This window comes from Lissotriton helveticus, chromosome 3_1, assembly GCF_964261635.1.
Source record: "Lissotriton helveticus chromosome 3_1, aLisHel1.1, whole genome shotgun sequence".
In the NCBI taxonomy this organism is placed as follows: Eukaryota; Metazoa; Chordata; class Amphibia; order Caudata; family Salamandridae; genus Lissotriton; species Lissotriton helveticus.
The window spans coordinates 616,929,499-616,946,739 of NC_136061.1; the positions used below are offsets into that span (position 1 = coordinate 616,929,499).

The following is a 17,241-nucleotide window of genomic DNA, read 5'->3' on the forward strand; positions in this document are numbered from 1 at the left end:
CAGACTCTCAAACCACTAGAACACATTGGGAAGACCCTTCCTGAGTCAAGGAGTATAGTATTTCTTTAATGAAAGGTCTTCCTTCAGATAATACAGAGGACAACTATTAATTTTCGACGTCTGCAGGTAATGCAGGCAAATTAGTTCTCGCAACTCCTAACAGGCCTGGCCTGGGTAGCGTGTGGGGCATTGAGGGCCCTGTCTCATTGCAGAGAATTCAGATTGGTAGATGGGGGGGAGAGCTTTTCATGAATGTTTTCTGTCTCAAATGCAGGAACCGCGCTGGAGAACCGCCCTACCCACATGGGGGCCACCTGAATTATCAACAGGTATAAGGATCATAGCACACTGAGGGCAGTGTGCTAGGGTCTGGGATTCCCATGTTCTCCCCAGTTGTCATTACTATACGTGGTGTGGGCCGCGCGCTAGTTACACTCATGAAAGTGATACATTGGTTGTTAACTGGGAGCTGGGACATATTAGGTAGCCCCTGTGCAGTATTTGGATGTTCTTTCTTACTGTTGAGTCTGGACAATTTGTTGTTTTACTGTGCAATAATTGGGGTGTTCTCTCTGGATGCAGTGGCAGAGCAAGGGTAAATCATGCATTTCCAGCGATAAATAATTGAAAATGTGCTTTCCTTTAAACAACTGGTTGATTTGGGCATATCATGCATCCTATGTGCAATAAGGAAATGTGTTCGTTAGTCCAGCAACGGGTGCGCAACTAAGGGGCGCTGATCCTGGCGATCGAGTGAGCAATGACTTACTGGTCGTCGCTGATTGGGGGCTGTTTTCATGGATTTGTTCTTTCTTCCAGAAACACACAGGTTTCGTGCTAGAATGGTCAGACCACGCCTAGCTGGCTGGCATGCCAGGACTTGGAGCTGATACAGGGGAAGAACACACTGGGGCCAGTGTGTGGGGGCCTGGGTCAGAACGTCCAGGATTGGAGTGTAGCAATTTTCTAATTCATGACAATCGGATCAAATACACAGGCACCACCTTGAGAAGAACAGGTGGGAATGGAAGCAGGAATGGCCAAGGCGTGCACCGGGCTCGGAACTTGAATTCTGCTCCTGGTTAACTGCTCTTGGGGGGCAAGCTGACAACAAAGTCCTGACTTCTGGTAGGGGAGAGTAGAAGCAGTGTTAAGTGCAGTGGTTGCGCAATTGACTAGGACAGCAATACATAGTCCGCCCCAGTTGTGTTCAATTACCTTATGCAATTACTGTCCTCAGCGCATAGGGATCCACAAGGGTAGATGGGCAGAAGACTAGTTTGGTAATCATTAGGGGGGCCACGGGTCTTTGGGTAAGCGCAACTAGGGCCTGCCCACAGTCCAGATAACTGTGGACAACAGCCTTTGGCCCAGGGCATCCTTTTAGCCTTATGGGGCCGGGTTAGCTTCTTCTGACACACTGCGAGTTATATTCGGCTGGGTCATTTCTGTTGTGTAATGATCCGTATTTAGAGAAATCTGTAGGGTAAGGCGGGCGCAGCAGGGACCTGGGATAACCAGATCATGCTTGCTCTTGGGCTTGTCAAGTTCTGTATGGGTCAATGGGTGCTGCACCATGAGTAAAGGCATGGTACAGCATCTATTTCACTGGTTCGGTAGGGGACCATCATTAGCGGCAGCGGCTGCGCACAAGGGTAACAGTGTGGCTCTGTTTAGTTTGCCCAGGGATAGGGAGGGCAAGGTCAGTAGCTTGGCGGCCGGAAACGGAGTGGAAGAAATTCATAGCCGCATAGATGCAATGCACACTCGGCAGTCAAGCAGGCATTTTCTGCAGAACCCTGGTTAATGTTGGTAATATATGCAAGGTTATGGGCTACATATAATATTCGCCTTTCTGGAACAAGGGGTGTGAGTGAGTTAATTCCAGGAGTGAGCGATTTTGCCTTTTAAGTACAGAAATGAAGGGGACAGGGTTCCATTTCAGACAACCCCAGAATGCCGTTTGCAGGCATAATTGAGAGGTTTCAGGGACTTTACTCATAGGTTTACTCCTTTTCCCCTGATCGAAATGGATTGAAGGTTCCTGTCGCTTCAGTTAGGCAAAGCATTACGAGGAGATTGTCAGCTAACAGTAGGGTCGGCTTTGGGGGAGTGAGCCGGCTGGCTGGCCCTTCATATGTGGGGTTTAACCTCGGTGTGTCTAAGTAAGGGTTGAGAGGCTAGAAGCCAGGCAGGGGACACAATTTCACAGGCAGTAGACCGGCTGACCGGATAGGGGCTTTTGGTTGCTGGTCAGCACAGCTGTCCGGAGTAAGGGAGGACTGGGGGGGATGGAGCACTAAGAAGGATAGCTCCAGAGCACAGTTTGCTGTTAGTTGAGAAGTTCAGGGACTTTACTGTTACAGTTCTTAGCCCGGAGAAGCATCAGAACTGATAAGGGAGTTTGGTTGTTGGGCAGCACTGCTGTCCACAGGATGAGAGGACATTTCCTTGCTTGAGCAAGGGAGTCCTGGGAATGCACAGGCTGTAGGTCACTAGATATATGGTCGACAAGGATATGGTGGATAGTGTCGCCCGACATACATTGGAGTAGCTTGTAGCAAAGGGAATTTGGTTTCATAAGACATGGTTTGCTACATACTAAATGCATTGGGTGCTTTGATGAAGGCGGTGTGCATATATACGAAGTAGGGATGGCGAGCTTTCTGCCTGATACAGCGGAAGCACTGGGACAGCGGGTTGTAACTAAGAGGTAGCTAGTATGTGGGGGGACTCTGGGATGGCGGCTGCCACACCCAGAGCCATGGCGGAGTTACAGGGTGATCCAATGCAGGAAGGTACAGAAGGGTACCCTCTAGAGGAGCACCGGAAGGGTGCAAGAGCAAATTATCCCCAGGGAGATCCACGCTGGGATGGATCCTGGAGGAGTGACGGCGCCCGTTAGTCCTTCGTGCGGTTGTAGACCTGAGCAACCGGGGTTTGCCTACAACGCTCAGCCCCCCGGAGAGGGAGGGGCGTGAGTAAGGGGCGGAATAGAGGTCCGCCGAGGGGAGGCGTTAGACCTTCTTCCAAAGCTGACAATGCCCCGCGGTTAACACCACGGGGGTTATGGCTCATCAGGTGGGCGGGTCGCGAGAGGCGGCCTGACCCTGGATCGCCCGTAAGATAACCCAACATGTTGGCATAATGTACATGCTAATAAAGCTGCAACAACTTTCTCCAACAAATCATAGTGTGGTGTCTGTTATTTGGGAAAGTTGGAGGAGGAGCGGTCTGGGCCGATATTGGCACTATGACTGGCTTCCCCGGGCCACCTACGAGGGCGGCCACCCTTAGTGCCAGAGGATGGCACAGACCCATGAGCGGTCTAGTGTTGGGGGGACCAGATGGTCCCCCTGCGATGTCACTTCCTTCATCCAGGGGGAGGGGCAAGTTAGGCTATATGTTCCAACGGGCGTAAGAACAAACGTTATGTAGGCATTGGTGCCACTCATGCAAGTACCGGAACCAAACAGAATGTAAGAGGTAGCAAATTGTGTTACCAGAGGTTGGTGACGGGTGCATGCTACAAAAGAGGACCAAACTCAGTTATCAGTTAAAGGGCTAATACTGCAATAATGGGCAGACTCTCAAACCACTAGAACACATTGGGAAGACCCTTCCTGAGTCAAGGAGAATAGTATTTCTTTAATGAAAGGTCTTCCTTCAGATAATAGAGAGGACAACTATTAATTTTCGACGTCTGCAGGTAATGCAGGCAAATTAGTTCTCGCAACTCCTAACAGGCCTGGCCTGGGTAGCGTGTGGGGCATTGAGGGCCCTGTCTCATTGCAGAGAATTCAGATTGGTAGATGGGGGGGAGAGCTTTTCATGAATGTTTTCTGTCTCAAATGCAGGAACCGCGCTGGAGAACCGCCCTACCCACATGGGGGCCACCTGAATTATCAACAGGTATAAGGATCATAGCACACTGAGGGCAGTGTGCTAGGGTCTGGGATTCCCATGTTCTCCCCAGTTGTCATTACTATACGTGGTGTGGGCCGCGCGCTAGTTACACTCATGAAAGTGATACATTGGTTGTTAACTGGGAGCTGGGACATATTAGGTAGCCCCTGTGCAGTATTTGGATGTTCTTTCTTACTGTTGAGTCTGGACAATTTGTTGTTTTACTGTGCAATAATTGGGGTGTTCTCTCTGGATGCAGTGGCAGAGCAAGGGTCCTCTTTGTTCCTGGACACGGTGGCGAGCTGACCCCCACCCCCTTCCCTCGTGGACTTCGGGCGGTGGTTGCCCATGCGCTTTTTGCCCGCCCTTCCGCTTACCCTGCTTTCGGGCAGTAAGGGGGGGCTTGTTGCTACTAATATTACTGTCTTTTGTGTTGCAAGCGGAGTTACAGGGCGATCCAATGCAGGAAGGTCACGAAGGGTACCCTCTACAGGAGGACCGAAAGGGTGCAAGAGCAAATTATCCCCAGGGAGATCCACGCTGGGGTGGATCCTGGAGGAGTGACGGCGCCCCGTTAGTCCTTCGGGCAGTTGTAGACCCGAGCAACCGGGGGTTGCCTACAACGCTCAGCCCCCCGGAGAGGGAGGGGCTTGAGTAAGGGGCGGAATAGAGGTCCGCCGAGGGGAGGGGTTAGACCTTCCCCCAAAACTGACAACGCCCCGCGGTTAAAACCACGGGAGGTTATGGCTCATCAGGTGGGCGGGTCACGAGAGGCGGCCTGACCCTGGATCACCCGTAAGATAACCCAACATGTTGGCATAATGTACATGCTAATAAAGCTGCAACAACTTTCTCCAACAAATCATAGTGTGGTGTCTGTTATTTGGGAAAGTTGGAGGAGGAGCGGTCCGGGGTGTGGGCCGATATTGGCACTATGCTAGACTCTAAATTTGGATAACAAGCCCCCAGCGTTTACTGGCATCTTGTGGTTTAATGACCGAGACACTTGTAGAACCAGTGGGAGATTGTTCGTGGCCCCTGTCGCGGGGCTAGGTGAATCTATTCATACATGGCTTGTATTCCAAATTCAGAGCCTATACAACTACAGTTCGTGCGTAACCACTTTGAAGCTGTCTAATCAGAGCAGTGGTGGCAAGTAATGTGCAGCAGGGGTGAGGCGGACAGACACACACACATAGACACACAGATACACAAACACATGCACACTCCCTTTCACTCACATACTTTCACCCAGCACATACATGCGCACACATCCATTCAAAGCATGCATGCACAAACACTTAAACTGCGATACATACACACATGCACACACCCAACATTACTACAAAAAACTTCTGGGGCAGCATGTCAGGAGCTAAGCCTCAGTGGTTCCTGCAGGATTGAGACTGCCACCGCCTCTCACTGGCTGACTTTCAGCCAATGAGGGTACGCAGCAGTTCCTTAAAAGCCACATAGTGACACTTAGCCTTGAGCACTTCAGAGCTTCAAACTGAAGTGCCCAGTTCTGAATCTATCAGTGAATCTCCCCCTCATCATGGAAAGAGGCTAATAGAAGAGTTGCCGAGCTGAGGTGGTCATGCCCACTGGGCTGTGAAATCTTCAGCTGGCAAATTTCAGCTATAGCAGCCAGGAGTCTGCACATTTACCGAATGTACAGCGCATGGATCCCTGACCCGAACATAAAGAGTGTCTGTCAGGCTGACCTTTTCCCCGCCTGAGAGATACTCTTCAAGTGCTAGAAAAAGGTGGAGGAGTGGGGCCCCTCTGCTCTTAACAATGGGCCGCTGCTGCCAATCAGCTCTCTTGCATAGTTTATGTAGGGCTTCTTCAATCAAACCCTGCATTGCAACTGCAAGATTAGCTCAGCCCAAGATCATGCTTAGCAGAAGTGTCTCCTAGGCTGGTTCTAACTGGCCCAAAAACAGATGTGGATTGGTCCCAAACAACACAGCATAATCTTTGTAAAAGCAGCTCAGACAGGAAGGGGTGTTGTGCTTTTTTGTCCTTTGCAGAAAGCAGCACTGCAGTTTTTCACTGAGCACTGCACTGCCTGAAGGCCCTCTAGTCAGCACTGACCTGGGCAGCCTGGCGCAAAACCTCGAGGAGGGAGAAGATGTTTGGCATCAGGCCTTTACCTAGAAAATACCTGATGGTCCTTATTTGTCACTGCGCTTCCAAAACTCTGAGTTCATGAGCAAAAGCAAGCAGTGGTTTACTCTATAATTGATAACTCTTATTCAAATGCTGAATCTACCTAACTGGAATTCACACCTTCTGACCTCCAATATATATATATATACACAGTTCATTGTAGCCATGGCACTGCCCACTGAGGCATATTACTGGTAGCTTTCAGCCAGCAGTCTATTACAGACATATACTCTGGAACACTGTCGGGGTAGGTGGCCTTACTCATGGTTTCCTGGACACCATTGTTTCAGAGATGCTGAAGTACAAGTTATTGAACGGATCTGAGACAGCGGAAACTGCTGTGCAGACCACATCTGACAGGGCTGAGGGACAGTGCAGAGTTTATGTGATTGAAACATATATGGAGAGTAAATGTACTTTCAGAACACACATTCAGTTCTAGATTAAAACCCCCCTCTGTAGACAACCCCAGGTTCTTAGAGTACTAGAAAGTTAGACAGAGTATAGGGTCTGTACTGGGCAAACCCAAAAGTCTGGAGCATAGGGTAAAATGCTACTAGCTGCAAGGAACTTAATGATATGGAAACGGTCAGAGCCCTTTGCAATGAGAACAAGGAGCTTTCCCTGAATCAGGAGCCCAAAGTCATCATAGTCAGCCTGGTATGAAGTGCAACTATCAACCTAATTCAAACACCAAGCACACAATGTAGCCCAAGGCAGGTGACAGATCGCCGAACAAAACTGTCCCCCCACATCCCCACGGGGGCGTTTAGAAAATTGACTAGTATTAGCAAACTGTGATGCGACTGAATGATGATTCTGCATGTGGTGGATCAGACTGTCTGATCGGGTTGTAAGACCTCATGGTTGGACATGCTGGCCCCTGGATCACACAATATTGTAACACATCCGAGGACAGTTACCTATCATTTCAAAGGAAGGTATGATGTGACTTACTGAGTTTGTCTATTTCGGAATTCAGCTCAGTGGCATTTGCTTTTCCTAATGTGCTGAATAAGGCCTGCACTAAGGGATTCCTCAGGTAACTCTATTCAGGAAAAAAAGAGACAGAGAAATTAATTGATGTAAATGCAGCTTTTACATTTTTTGACATTATGAAGAAGCAAGTTACAAGAAACTACTAGACACTTCTCATCAAGCACCATGCACATGTAAAGTTGTCAGCTATAAATGTGAGTCTTTGAAAGGTCAGGATAGTAATGCATTCTGCATATATTATCACAGTCAATTTTCTGACATCACAGTACAACAGATATGACACTTTGAAGAACACCCTGCCATTCAAGCATGCCCTGGCTGCTATAAGTGTGTGGTAATTTGTTCACTGTTCCTTTAATCTTTAGAATGTTATTGTGGAATTCACACTATGTCATGCTATGTTCCACCCTGGCTCTGGCAGTTGCTTCTTTTTTCCTTGCTGTGCAGCTGCCTCTGCCGTGGACTCCTATCTGTACCTTACATATGCTTTATTCTTGGATTTACAAGCAACGCCTCAGTGAATTTCCTGTTTCCAACCCCACCACATTTTGGTACCAGGAGTGGGGTTGGCTTCGTCAATTTATTTCCTGCCCTACTCTACGAATTCTCAGGAGCCCACTGGTATTCAGCTACACCACCCCTTACTAAGCGGCGTGGGTCTATTTTTTTCTATTTGTTACTGCTTCGGACCCCCTCCTGCTGTTGGTTGCAGCATGCGCCATTTCAAATATCAACTCACTGCCTGCTTCGACCCTCGCTCGCTCTCTTTTATTTTTGTCACTTTGGATCCCTGTGGCCTGGGGATTACGTTCCTTCTCCGTGCATTCTCCTTCGTCCTTTGAAGTTAAAACAAAGAAAGAGGAGTCTCAGAAGAGGAGCCCCGCAGGCATTGTCAATCAATCAATCAATCATATCATTTGTAAAGCGCACTACTCACCCGTGAGGGTCTCAAGGCGCTGGGGTGGGGAATGCTGCTACTGCTCGAAAAGCCAGGTCTTGAGGAGTTTTCTGAAGGTCAGCAGGTCTTTGGTCTGCCGTAGGTGGATGGGGAGGGTGATCCAGGTCTTGGCGGCGAGGTGGGAGAATGATCTGCCACCTGAAGTCGCTCTTCGGGAAGCGGGGGACTGTAGCGAGGGCGAGGTCGGTGGATCGGAGCTGGTGGGTGGAGTGTAGAAGCTGAGTCGTCTGTTGAGGTACGTTGGTCCGGTGTTGTGGAGTGCCTTGTGTGCGTGGGTGAGGAGCTTGAAGGTTATCCTCTTGTTGACCGGGAGCCAGTGCAGGTCTCTCAGGTGGGGTGTTATGTGGCTGCGGCAAGGGATGTCGAGGAGCAGGCATGCAGAGGTGTTCTGGATGCGTTGGAGCCGTCTCAGGAGTTTGGCCGAGGCTCCTGCGTAGAGGGCATTTCCATAGTCCAACCTGCTGCTGACAAGGGCCTGGGTAACTGTTCTTCTCGTTTCAGTGGGGATCCACTTGTCGATCCTACGGAGCATGCGGAGGGTGTTGAAGCAGGAGGAGGAGACGGCGTTGACCTGTTTAGTCATGGAGAGGGTGGAGTCGAGGATGACCCCTAGGTTGCGTGCGTGGTCGGTGGGTTTTGGAGCGGTTCCCAGTGTGGTCGGCCACCAGGAGTCGTCCCAGGCCGAAGGGTTGGATCCGAGGATGAGGACCTCCATCTTGTCCGAGTTCAGCTTCAGTCGGCTTTTCCTCATCCATTCAGCAACGGCCTTCATTCCTTCGTGAAGGTTGGTTTTGGAGGTGTGGCGGTCTTTGGTGAGGGAGAGTATCAGCTGGATGTCATCAGCATAGGAGAGGATGTTGAGGTCGTGCCAACGGGCGACTTGGGCGAGGGGGCTATGTAGATGTTAAGCAGAGTATGGCTGAGGGATGAGCCCTGGGGTACGCCGCAGATGATCTCGGTGGCTTCGGAGCAGAAGGGAGGAAGGCGGATGCTCTGTGTTCTGCCGGAGAGGAAGGAGGTGGTCCAGTCCAGGGCCTTCTCTTGGATCCCAGCGTTGTGGAGGCGTGTTCATAGTGTGTGGTGACAGACGATGTCGAAGGCGGCTGACAGGTCCAGGAGGATGAGGGCCACCGTTTCTCCGTTGTCCAGCAGGGACTTGATGTCATCGGTGGCAGCGATGAGGGCAGTCTCGGTGTTGTGGTTGCTGCGGAACCCGTACTGGGAAGGGTCCAGGATGTTGTTCTCCTCGAGGTAGCAGGCCAGTTGTTCGTTGACGGTCTTCACAATGACCTTTGCTGGGAACGGGAGCAGGGAGATGGGCCGGAAGATCTTGAGGTCCTTGGGATCCGCCTTGGGTTTCTTGAGTAAGGCGTTGATCTCGGCGTGCTTCCAGCTCTCCGGGAAGGTTGCTATCTCGAAGGAGGTGTTGATGACTTTCATGAGATGGGGTGCGATGGATGTGCTGGCTTTGTTAAAGATGTGGTGTGGGCATGGATCTGACGGAGATCCGGAGTGGATGGTGTTCATGATCTTGATGGTGTCATCGTCGTTGAAGTTGGTCCAGTAGAGCAGGCGGTTGGTGCGGATGGTGGTCGTGGTGGTGGAGTTCTCAGTGGTTGTCGGGGCAGTCGTGGCGTTAAAACTGTCATGGATGTCTGTGATCTTGCAGTGGAAGAAGGTGGCCAGCGAGTCGCACAGGTCTTGCGAGGGTGGGACGTTGTTGGTGTTGGAGCTGGTGTTGGAGAGTTCCTTCACGATGTTGAAGAGCTCTTTGCTGTTGTGCGCGTTGTTGTCTAGGCGGTTTTTGAAGGAGGCCCTTTTGGCGGATCTGATGAGGTGATGGTGTCTGCGGGTGACATTCTTGTAGGCGCGTGGCTGTCCGGTGTTCATTCATGGAGCCAGATCTTCTCCAGCTTTCGGCAGGTTTGCTTCGAGGTCCGGAGGTCTTCAGTGAACCAGCTGACTTTCTTGTTGGTATGATTGTTGGAGGGTTTCTTCATCGGGGCGAGGGTGTTGGTGCAGTCGTTGATCCACTGTCTGAGGTTGCGGGCGGCGGTGTCGGGGACGGTATGGTCGGCGGGTGGGCTCTGGGCCAGGGTGGTGGTTTGCTGGTCTTCGGTGACTTTGCTCCAGCAGCGGTGAGGCATCTGTTGGGTGCGGTGGTGCGTGGTGGGTTTCTTGAAGGTGAAGTGGATGCAGCGGTGGTCGGTCCAGTGGAGTTCGGTGGTATGTTTGAAGGAGACGTGGGGGCTTGTGGAGGAGATGGGGTCAAGCGTGTGACCGGCGGAGTGGGTGGGTGTTGTGACGAGTTGTCTGACTCTGAAGTTGGCTAGGCTGTCGATCAGGGTGGTGGAGTTGGTGTCTTCATTGTTCTCGAGGTGGAAGTTCAGGTCCCCGAGGAGGATGTAGTCCGTGGAGGCGAGGGCGTGTGTGCTGACGAAGTCAGCGATGGAGTCGCTGAACTGTGGTCGGGGTCCAGGCGGTCTGTAGATGAGGGTTCCTCTGAAGGTGGTGTTGGGGTCGGTGTGGATCTGGAAGTGCAGGTGTTCGACGGTGCTGAGGGTGTCGTCGGTGTTGGTGGAGACTCTAAGAGTGTTCCTGTGGACGATGGCGATTGATCCTCCCGCTCGGTTGGTGCGGTCCTTGCGGGTGATCTTGTAGCCTTCCGGGACGGCTATGGCTATGTCGGGTGCCGAGGTGGGGTTCAGCCAGGTCTCCGTCAGGAAGGCGACGTTTGGGGAGGTTGAGTCGAGTAGGTCCCAGAGTTCAATGGCATGTTTTTGGGCGGAGCAGGTGTTGAGAAGGATGCATCTTAGGTGGTTGGGTTCTTTCCTGGTCATCAGCATGGTGGGGCGGATGCTTGTGAATCTGCAGTTCCGGCAGGTGTAAGCTCTGTCGGTGCGCTTCGGGGCGGCCAGGAAGCAGGTTTGTGATCGTCCGGTGTTGAGTGCGTGGAGGGTTCTGGCATCGTAGTGGTGTCGGGCGTCGTGGCATACGTGGTGTCCAGGGGTCCTGGTGCTGGGCACGGTCCAGGCACGGACGGGCACAGATGGGCTTGCCTTAGGTGCGCCAGCGGCATGCCAGCGGCGCGCCCGCTGAGCGCGCCGGCTGTGCAGCCGCGTAGTGGCTTCCATGTGAGGGGATGTGGGAGGGAGGAGCAGCTGGGAGGCGGGGCGGCGAATGGGATTGCAGGTGGGCGGGGCCACGGGGACGCAGCGACGGGAAAAACGTTTAGGCAAGAACAAAAAGTACAGGCACAGAGGAATAAACACAAGTCTGGGCAAGAAAGCAAGTACAGGCACAGGGGAATAAAAACAAGTCTGTGCAAGAAAGCAAGTACAGGGGAATAAAAACAAATCTGGGCAAGAAAGCAAGTACAGGCACAGGGGAATAAAAACAAGTCTGGGCAAGAAAGCAAGTTAGGCACAGGGGGAAAATACAAGATTAGGCAAAAACAATGCAGGCAGAGCCGTGCAGCAGCTTGGGGAGCGACCTGCCTGCGAGCAGGGTCATAGGTCGCTCCTTTCACCGCTGCGCGGCTTGTGGGTAACATGCTGACATCACAGGCACAGCAGCCATCTTGATCAAGTCGGGAAGATTTCCTCTCGACTTCATCTTATTTATTCATTGTGTGCGATGCTTAATCGGTGATTGGCACACCTTTTTCAATTTAACTATGTGCCTCATATTGGGCGACGCTCCTTTTGGTCATTCGCACACCTTCTTCATCCTTGTTACTTTTACCTACGATACAAGTGAGTGACATTTTCATGTGTTTTGCAGCCTCATACTTCGGTGATTCACACACCGGTTGTTGCATGCATTATTGTAAAACACCTACAAATGTGTGACACTATCAGACTTCGATGATTCACACACCTCTTATTGCATATTCTCATTTTAAGTCATTTTCTCATCATGACACTAATAAGGGTGTATTGTTTTTTTCTTATTTTGTTCTACATTTCTCATTATCGCCTGCAGTCAAGGTGTCATTCAGCCTACACCTTTCTTACAGAAATCAGGCAAACCTGATTTGAAGAGGTCAGAGTGGCTAAGAGATTTTGAAAACTGTCACACCGCCATGGATGCCCATGGTTACTCTGCCTCAAGAAAATTATCTTTGCCTGTTAATCATCTGGGAGTGGCTGGCTGCAGAGTTTTTGACATTAATTAATAGAGTCTCATCTTTCTCTTATTTGGGGTTGCTTTTTAATAAGAATGGTACATGGAACTCAAATATTGTTTACGTAGCATGACATTTTTATGAATAATGGAGAGCATTTTTAGATTTTTGGCGAAGATAGGAAATAAACCTATCCGCGAAATCTTAACACTCTATTGAAGCAAATGTATTTCACGGGCCTGTTATGGAGCTGCTATCTGGGGCAAGTCTAACATCACCTCCATTCAGACCCAAGAAAATAAATTCTTAAAAAGATTACTGGCAGTCCCCTATGGGACTGCAAATTACATAATCCGCAAAGAATTACCAACTTTAGTGACACAATAAATGTTGCAGGACTCACCTTTTGGCATAGCATCTGGTCTAAGGATGAAACAAAACTCACAAAAGACCTAATTATGGTTTGTCTAGCACTTGACCATAGCAGCAAGGTTCCTTGGCTGGAGCACATTCACAGCATTTTAAAACAATGTAAACCTGACATGGACAGAAGTGAGCCTCTTCCTATACTGGATCTGAGTAAACAGGAACTTAAGCGTAAATATCTAAAATTAAAGGAAAGTGAAAGAGTCCAGTCTGTCAGACAAAAACACACTTCATGTCATATTGTGAACGACCTTTTGTGAGGGGCCTACAGCCGTACTTAATACTGGTGAAAAACGTCCAACTGAGATTTTATCTCACTAGGCTAAGGATGAGTACATTACATTACCTAGTTGCTTTCCCTAGAGCGGAAACACGGTGTCAGAAACGACCGAAATGTCCTTGTGATGGAAAATCCATGCAATCTACGATGCATTTTATTCTTTTTTTGTAGTTTTTATAAGGATATCCAGAAATCAATTTTAAAACCCCGAATTTTATGAAACATACTTTTTAATTATAAATATGCATTTCATTTCGAATGTAGCTTAGAAAACGTGAACATTATAAGTACTGTAATCCGTTTCATACAGCGTGCAGTCAGGAAACGAAAAGATTACTCACATCTTGAGGCATTGCTGCATGAAAACTTGGATGATTACTCTTAAAAATTGCTTTGTTCTTACTATTGATTGATTTCCAAAAATGCTCACTTTGTATTCCAGGTCTCATTATGTCCCTCTTGCACCAGCACTTTATCTCCTGCGACTGAATGTATTCATTATTGATTAACTCGCAAATCCTTAGTCCCTTTAAAAAATGGCCAGATTGATTATTGATGTCCTTATTTTCTGATAAAATATTTCACAAATGTATTTTAAATAATTCTTTTACTGTATTTATCTTTTAAAATACCGGAATAACAAAGTAAATTTAGGAATGTTTTCTTTTATAGTATGCTTTTATGGTGAGATTTGTTACACTGAATAAAGCTGATTTTGATTTGATTTGATTTGATTTGACAATCTTCCACGTTACCCTGCTCCTACAGCTGAAGATGCTTTATGGAGCGTTTATATTGAAGCTAAACTACGCATCGGAAAGCCATATTCCGATTCTTCAAGTGTTCTTTTAGAGAGATTTAATTTCGCAATGTGTAAACAGTCCTCTGAAGGGTCGGTGGAAGATTATGTGGCAACTTTAGGAGTTTTAGCTGAAAATTTTGAATTTGGTCCCAATGTTGATTCTTATATTAGGGACCAATTTGTTTTTTATTATTACTCTAAAAAGATCCAAGAGCATCTTCTTACTTCTCGCAATCCCTCTTTAGCGAAAATGATTGACATTGCTAAAAGCATTGAAAGATCAGTCGTTACTTCTAAAGTTTTGTCTAATCACTCTAACCAAGCCATGGCTTTTCCTGCTCAGGCCATGGTTTAACCTGCATTACCTCCTACTGTGAATGTCACTACTGAAGAGAATGTGGTTTGTGCCATTAACCCCAAGCAAACTTCTGAGAAAAAGTATTCTAGGAACCAATTCTTTAGGAATCAGTTGATTTGCTTTCGTTGTGGTTCCAGGAACCATATAGGAAACAACCCTAACTGTCCAGCTACAGGTAAGAAATGTGTTAAGTGTCGCAAATGTGGTTACTTCCAAGTTGTGTGCAGGGGAGGAATGACTTCAGCATCCAATAGTATTCCCAATCTCAATAGAGTTAAAGTTTCTAATATTTGTTTAGACACTCCCGATGTACAAGGTTGTGCTTCTCAATTTGCCAATATTCTAGTTACCATTGACATTCCTGACCCTATAACGCATTCTGACAAACCAATTAAAGGGCTGTTAGTTGATATAATTATTGATGGGAGAACAATTCTGGTTATGGCTGACTCAGGAGCTCATGATGCCATTCTTGCGGATCACACCTTTTAAAGTAATGGCCCAATAGTATCCCACTTTTAACACTGATATCAGTCCCAAAGTTTTTAGAGAACAGGACATGGATTTGTTGGGTTTATTTTGGGACAATGTGGAGTGTTTGGGCAGATCCACCAGAACAAAAATGTATGTAGCAGTCAAAGGGAGAGACATCATAGGATGGAAGGACCTTACTCGGCTAGGTATCATTTTGTGTCAAGACAACAGCCTCCCATTATTTTGGGAAATCTTCCTACTAATATTCTGTCTGTCGACCAAAGTGAGCCACCTTTCGACAAACTAGTGCAATCTTTTCCCTAAGTGTTCAAAAATTCTGTAGGTACTGTTAAAGGTTATAAACATTCTATTATGCTTAAGAGAGATGCTGTACCTGTTCTACATGAATTAGACCTGTACCTCTCAGTATCAGGGATGATTTAAAATTGTTACTATCCAACCTTCAATCTGAGGGCATTATTTATCCAATTGATGCCCCGGAGTGGGTTTCTCCAGTGGTTTTAACTAAGAAGAAGACTGGGGATCTCAGGTTATGTGTGGATTTGAGATCCCTCAATCAAAAATATTCTTGTCGACTGCCACCCCCTTCCACATATTCATGAAATGCTAGCTAACATCGGCAAATCCAAGATTTTCACTACAATCGATTTACACTCCGCCTACCACAAATTCAACTTTCTCCCAGTTCCCAGACGCTTACTTCTTTTGTGACACCATTTGGTACCTTTAAGTATTTGAGGCTACCTTTTGGTCTCGCTTCAGCTGCAAGCGTTTCCTAAAAATTGATGGACAATCTTTTTGGTGGTTTCTCACACGTGCAATCATTTCAAGATTATATTTTGACCCCCACAGAAACCAAGGAGGACCACTTGTAGATTCTAGAGAAAGTTTTAAAAATCTTAAAAAGTAAAGGAGTGACTGTGAAAGCTAACAAATGCAAACTACTGGTTAGTGAGGTGGAGTATCTTGGACATTTATTTTCAGGTGAAGGTATTAAACCTAAATTTTGCAACATTGAAGCAATTCGCAAAGCTCCTTCTCCAATTAACAAGGACGCTTTACCCTCATTCCTAGGACTTTGTGAATAACATAAACATAAATAACTATGCTAGGTTTGTTCCTGGTTATGCACATTTAGTTCAACCTCTGAGGTGTGAAACGTTTGGTTATAAACGCACCTATGTTACACCCATTTGTTTCCAATGACAATTCCTTTATTACTGTGGATGCCAATCAAAATGGTCTTGGTACAGTTTTGGGACAGTGTGTGGATGGTAAAGAGAACACTGTTGCTTTTGCATCTCATGCCTTAACACCTACTGAATGTAATTACAGCATGATTGAACGTGAAGCCATTGCCATTGTGTGGGCAGTTCAGAAGTTTAAAACATACATTTTGGGTACTCGTTGTGAAATTTTCACAATTCACACACCTTTGGAATTTGTGTTGTCTGGAAATGGATTAGGAAAATCCACTGCAAGGTTTGTGAGATTACTTTTCAAGTTACAAGAGTATATTCTTACAATCAAATACACCCAAGGAGGTAAGAACGTCCGAGCGGATTGTCTTTCTCGTATTCCTCTACCTGATTGTAGTGAAGGTGAAGATGATTTTCATAAGGATTGTGTTGTTGGTTTGGTAGATGCCATTTCTATGTGTAGTGGTAGTATCTCACAAGATGAATGGTCATCTGACATGGCACAGTATGAGACTTTAAAAAAGGTTGAGTTATTCATCAAGAGCAAATGGCCTGTTAGCAAAAGGCTCAGTAATGACTTAAGAAGTTTTGGACAAATCAGTGAAGAGTTATCCTTTGAAAATTGAGTTTATCTGAGAAATGGTCTTTTTATACCTCCTGTTTTAAAAGCTTATTCACCCATCCATCTAACAGCCTATGCATTTGTTCTCCAAACAGTTTTTCCACATGGTTGTTCATTCAATGACCTGTTCACCCTTCAATCCAAATTATGAACAAACAGCTCTGTTATAATGAAGGTAAAGCTCATGAAAGGCGATAGACACCTGGACTTGGTCAAGCAGCGGAGAGATGCTGGTGATCAGTGACGAAAAGGCGGCAATGTTGTCTGTGAGGGAGAGTATTGAAGATGCCCCCATCCTCAGTGCGTTTAGTTCTGCCAGTGTTGCGTTGACCTAGAAGTTGGGAAGAAGAGAAAAAGAAGTGTTAGCTGCACAGCATCCCCAGCATAACAGCACACTCAGCTGCTATCAGACACTTGAAGGGGCAGAGCCCACATAAGTGTGTCCATGCAGGGAACCTGTGGATGAGAGAAAATTCTGCTTCATGGAAATTTATAGGGTCTGGCAAATATAGCTGTGTTGCAAAAAGAACAAAGGTTTGTAGCTCCACTACACCACTAGCTATCGGTGTGACCTCAGATACATCATATCATACCCTCCTGATAACCTAAACTAAGATAAATACAACCCAAAGGGGTGACATAACTTTGTGGAGGAAATAAAGTAAGTCCGTTTATCCTGACAACAAAGCCAAGGCAACGATTTTTCCTAATGGAACTCTCCTTCGCCCACGTTTTCATATGGTATGTTAAATGTACTTGAGGACGAATATCAGATATACATTAGATAAGAGGATAGCTACACATATTCTTTATCTCTCCTAATAAGTTTTGTACAAAGAACTTTCAGGATGAGCAGATATTAGAACAGACTTATTCAGGATACAAATAAGCGACCATC

At 47.3% G+C, this 17,241-nt stretch overlaps 1 protein-coding gene across 1 annotated transcript in view; it reads right to left on the reverse strand.

The window, feature by feature from the left end:
- The window catches only part of ABCA12 (ATP binding cassette subfamily A member 12), a 644,885-nt gene that overhangs the window by 242,266 nt on the left and 385,378 nt on the right, over positions 1–17,241 (reverse strand). The window contains exons 23-24 of the mRNA XM_078680598.1: positions 16,546–16,674; positions 7,036–7,126 (exon numbers count right to left, since the gene is read on the reverse strand). Of these exons, the coding sequence (XP_078536724.1) occupies positions 7,036–7,126; positions 16,546–16,674 (220 nt within the window). The remainder of the gene's footprint in view (positions 1–7,035; positions 7,127–16,545; positions 16,675–17,241) is intronic.